Source organism: Phyllostomus discolor, chromosome 12, assembly GCF_004126475.2.
Source record: "Phyllostomus discolor isolate MPI-MPIP mPhyDis1 chromosome 12, mPhyDis1.pri.v3, whole genome shotgun sequence".
NCBI classification, from domain to species: Eukaryota; Metazoa; Chordata; class Mammalia; order Chiroptera; family Phyllostomidae; genus Phyllostomus; species Phyllostomus discolor.
Genome location: NC_040914.2, coordinates 66,408,402 through 66,413,060, shown reverse-complemented (window position 1 = coordinate 66,413,060; position 4,659 = coordinate 66,408,402). Strand labels below are relative to the sequence as shown.

The 4,659-nt window shown below is 38.1% G+C and overlaps 1 protein-coding gene across 1 annotated transcript; it reads left to right on the top strand.

Annotated features, from left to right (window-relative positions):
- The first annotated feature begins 1,089 nt into the window (after positions 1-1,089).
- On the top strand, positions 1,090-2,162 carry LOC114488392 (DNA dC->dU-editing enzyme APOBEC-3F-like). The gene has a single exon (XM_028502100.2). The coding sequence runs from the start codon at positions 1,116-1,118 to the stop codon at positions 1,815-1,817; it is 702 nt and encodes a 233-aa protein (XP_028357901.1). The 5' UTR covers positions 1,090-1,115; the 3' UTR covers positions 1,818-2,162.
- Positions 2,163-4,659: the final 2,497 nt, after the last annotated feature.

Below are 4,659 nucleotides of genomic sequence, written 5' to 3'. Positions count from 1 at the left end.
TGAACCTAAAAAAAAAACAAAAACAAAAACAAAAATGAACTAAGTGAACAACTGGAACAGGAACAGGTTCACAGAAATAGAGATCACATGGAGGATTATCAGTAGGGAGGGGGAGAGAGGAGGATGGGGAAAACATACATGAAATAAGAAGAATAAATGGTAGGTAAAAAATAGACAGGGGGAGGTTAAGAATAGTATGGGAAATGGAGAACCCAAAGAACTTATATGTATAACCCATAGACATGAACTAAGGTGGGGGAATGATGGTGGGAGGTGGGTACAGGGAAGAGGGGAATAAAGGGGAGAAAAAAATGAGACAACTGTAATAGCATAATCAATAAAATGTATTTTTAAAAAAGAATTGGAAAAGGAACACTGAGAGAGGCATTGATACCATGTCTATAATTTCTATGGCTTAAAATGTTTGCATAGCATGTGCTTCTCGGCTGACAGTCTGAGACTTAATAATTATGAAATAACATACAGATTCTGTGCTAAGATGCTTTTTAAAACTGAATTATGTGGCCCTGGCTGGTGTAGCTCAGTGGATTGAGCGCAGGCTGTGAACCAAAGTGTCGCGGGTTTGATTCCCAGTCAGGGTACATGCCTGGGTTGCAAGCCATGACCCCCAGCAACCACACATTGATGTTTCTCTCTCTCTCTCTCTCTCTCTCCCTCCCTTACCTCTCTAAAAATAAATAAATAAAATCCTTTAAAAATGGGAATTGCCTTGAGAAGCTATAAAAAAAATTTAATGATGTCATCATTCATCAGCCTTATTTATGCTCTCATCAATGCATTCTGGCCATGTATAATGACAATTTGTAAATACTCTTCTAAACCTCTCATGTTCACATCATTTTTTAGTATCTTAATTTTATAATGTATACCTGTGTTTTCTAATATGGTAGCTATTTACATTTAAACTTATGTTACCCAAAAGTTAAAAAATAAAATACAGTTCGCTTCCTTAGTTTTATTATTCTCATTTCAAGTGCTCAGTGGCCATTGTATTATAGAATATTTCCGAGCTGAGAAGGCGGAAGGCCTCAGACGAGGGACTTTCCTGAACCAGGAGCCTGCGGAGCAGAAAGGCAGAGCCAGTCCTGGAGACAATGGCGAGAAGGAAACTCACCTGGAAGAAAGGCTGGCCCAGTAACCCGATGCAGAAGTTGTATGCGGACTATTTCAACTTTCACTTCACAAACCAGCTCACCCCCAAAGGTCGAAATGGCTGCTACATCTGCTACGAAGTGCAAAGAAACCACTCACCTATCTCCAAAGGGGTCTTTGAAAACCAGTTCTATCCAAAGAAGAGAGTCCACGCAGAAATCTGCTTCCTGAACTGGTTCAAGCAGGTAATCTTGGAGCAGACCCGGGGCCCTGGGGAACAATACGACATCACCTGGTACATGTCCTGGAGCCCCTGTGTGGAGTGTGCGAAGCAGGTGGCCGAGTTCCTGAACACGCACAAACACGTGTGGCTGCGCATCACTTTCTTACGCCTCTACCACGGCAATAAGCAGGAATACCGGCAGGGGCTTCATAGTCTTGCCGGCGCCCAGGCCGAGCTCGCCGTAATGTCTCCAGAGGACTTGACGTGCTGCTGGACAACCTTTGTGGACCCCGAGGAAGCATTTTTCCCACCCCGGAGTAACCCGGATGACCTGGTTTTGAGCCCTGGTCTAACCTGGTCTAAACTGAATAAAAACAGTGAGAAACTATCAAAGATGCTGGAAGACATTCTTCTGGATTCAGAGCAACTGAAGACGGCCTCAACCTCTTTGAACAACCGGAGTCTTCTGGAGACTGAGTGAAACACCTTCTTCAAGATGAGAAAACACTTTCCCACCATCTCCAAACTGATCCAAAGACATCAGAAAAAGTCAATGAGCTCCTACGAAATTTGTTTTTAAAATTTCCTATTGATTTACTTTTTATTTTAAATCTATGATATGTTCCAAGTACACACCAGTAAGATTCTACTCAGTACTACCAGAACCATTTTTGATTTTTAGGGAAATGCTTATTTCCATGGATTTTAAATACAAAGCAATAAAATGAAGGACCGAAAATCTTCCACAAAATGTTTTTCCCTTTGTACATGTATCATGAAGTCCAAAGAGTTCAATAAACACCTGCCAATGGGCAAAAAAAAAAAAGAATATTTCCATCATCATAGAAAGTTCGACTGGACAGAACTAGTTTATTAATTTCTAATGTAAGAAAATAATCTTCCTACTCAAATTATATTATGTTTTCCAAGCATGCTCCTATGGTATTTCATTTTTTATTATGTATTATAAGTAACTTTCGGGACTCCAGTGGACAGACTCAATATTAATCATTTCATGATTATCAAAATAGTAACTGATTAATAAACATGTCCCCTATACTGTCTGTTCTCTCCCAAATAACACCACCATTAGAGGACACCATATTCAAAGTAACCCTTTAATTTTTTAACATTAAATTTGAAATGCCACTTAAAATTGAAAACTGAATACAATAAAATTCAGTCAACTATTTATTTTCTTCTGAAACTCTCCATAGAGGACACACTGAAAATACATCACCCTTTTCTTCTTGGATGATTGTTAACTACTTGTTAATGAAAATTTTGGAAATTCTGGATTTCATACAATATGCTTCTAGATTTTGTTTTTCATAGTGAGAGAGACTGAAAGAGGTGCATTTCTATATACTTCTTCAATTAAAGGAAGCTTCAGGTTGCTTTTTAGAAATCAAACTGACATAGCATCAAGTATGATGATAATTTACTTCTTATTGAGCAAAAGATAATTAAACTTAATAATTGTATTCATTTTCCTACTTGGACACTTTATTATAATTCTTCATATTGGATAAGAGAAAATTTCACAGGATGAATTAAAATATTCCACTAGACAAAGGGAGATAAATAGCATTGTGTGACCTTGTTATTTTTGTGAATAGACTTTCTCTTTGGCTTCACTCACAAAAATATGTTTTCGTTAAGAATTTAAGATGACCTCATCTAATTTATTTGACAGACAAATGTAGTTCTTCTACATTAGATCTCAGGTTTACATTGATATTCTTTTACATTCTCTGAGTTATTCAGTGAAGTTTGGTGGTGTTCCTATATTCTGGGGATATTGCAAAACTCTCTTCCTAGTATGAAAGAATGTCTGCGCCCCTCAAACCCTGTAACCCACAATTGCATTAAAATTTTAAATACACTATCTACATTACTAATTCTAAGAGGAAAAGAACTTCATTCCTCAGTCTTGAACACCACAGTGTTAACTGTGGCTCCACAGAACACAAAGGTGGTCTATGAAAGAGACACGTTTTGTATCTGGGACTTCAGTTCTTTATGCTTAAATCATTTTAATTGTCAGTAAAACATAGTTTACTAATAATTGAAGAGGAGTATCTACAATCTTTGGACTTTTGATTTCCCATCACTCCCATCTTACACTTTCTCCTCTTCAGATCCAAGCAGATACATGCAGAGATCAAACACCAAGCCCCTGATCAAAATAACTGTCATTTTCTTGCTAGAATGACTTTCCCCTTCTGTCTACCAAAGAGTTGATATGATTTCCGTCAAATATGTCAAGTAAGCCTTTAAAGGTGCCTGTCAATTGCCAACATGTGGTCTGCCAAACAAGAATGCTGCCTTCAGGGAGGAAGCAGAAAACTTCCAGAGTTATAAAAAGCAGTGAAACTCTGATCACCCAGGGAAGTAACATTCCTATCTGAATCACAAGTCTGGATTGCCATAAGATGTGGAAATATAGGAAAGGAGTTTCTGCAGAAGCTTTGAAAGGGGGAATGGATATTCCTTTATTTCCAAAAGAAGTCTAATGGCTCATTAAATTCAATGGTCTGTATGGGGATGAGGAAGTTCCCCATGAATTTAAATGTACTTCTTACAAGTTTTCAAGGAACTGGAGACTTCCCGCTAGGATAGACTTCCTACCTTAAAAATTTCTGGCCCTTGCTGGGTGCTCAGTTTGTTAAAGCATCGTCCCACATATCAAAATGATCGTGGGTTCGATTCCCAGTCGGGATGCCTACAGGAGGCAGCCAATCGAAGTTTCTCTCTCTCTCTCTCTCTCTCTCTCCTTTTCACCACCTCTCCTCTCTCTCTAAAATCAGTAAAGCATATCCTCAAGTGGGGGTTGAAAAAAAGAATCTCTGTTTTTTCTTGTCTCAACTATATAAAAGGCAAGCCTATATTTAGGATGAGTCATTGAGTATAGGCGTCCCATATTGCCACTACTAAACAGGAAGGCTAATAAAGAGCTGCCTCAAAGAGTTAATCTATATAAGTCACATTTCAGCTCTACCGCTGATTCATCAGATATATTTCTTGCTGTGCACAGGGGCTTTCTGTCTGACAGAATGAAGTTTGGCTTAGAAACCAGAGTTCAGATTGCTGGTTCTTTTACCTTTCATGATGTGCTTTCCTAAAGGTCCTGTAATAAACAGACCAACTGTCCTTGCCATCACCCTCTTATATTTTCTAGCAAAAGCTAAAGAGGCACAAAGCTGAGATATGTACCAACCTTATAAAAATTTTGAGAAAAAATGCAATGAATTTAATTTTAAAATAGCAGTTAAATGATAAGTTCCAAATGATCTAGATGGGAGTATGATTAACAAAAATCA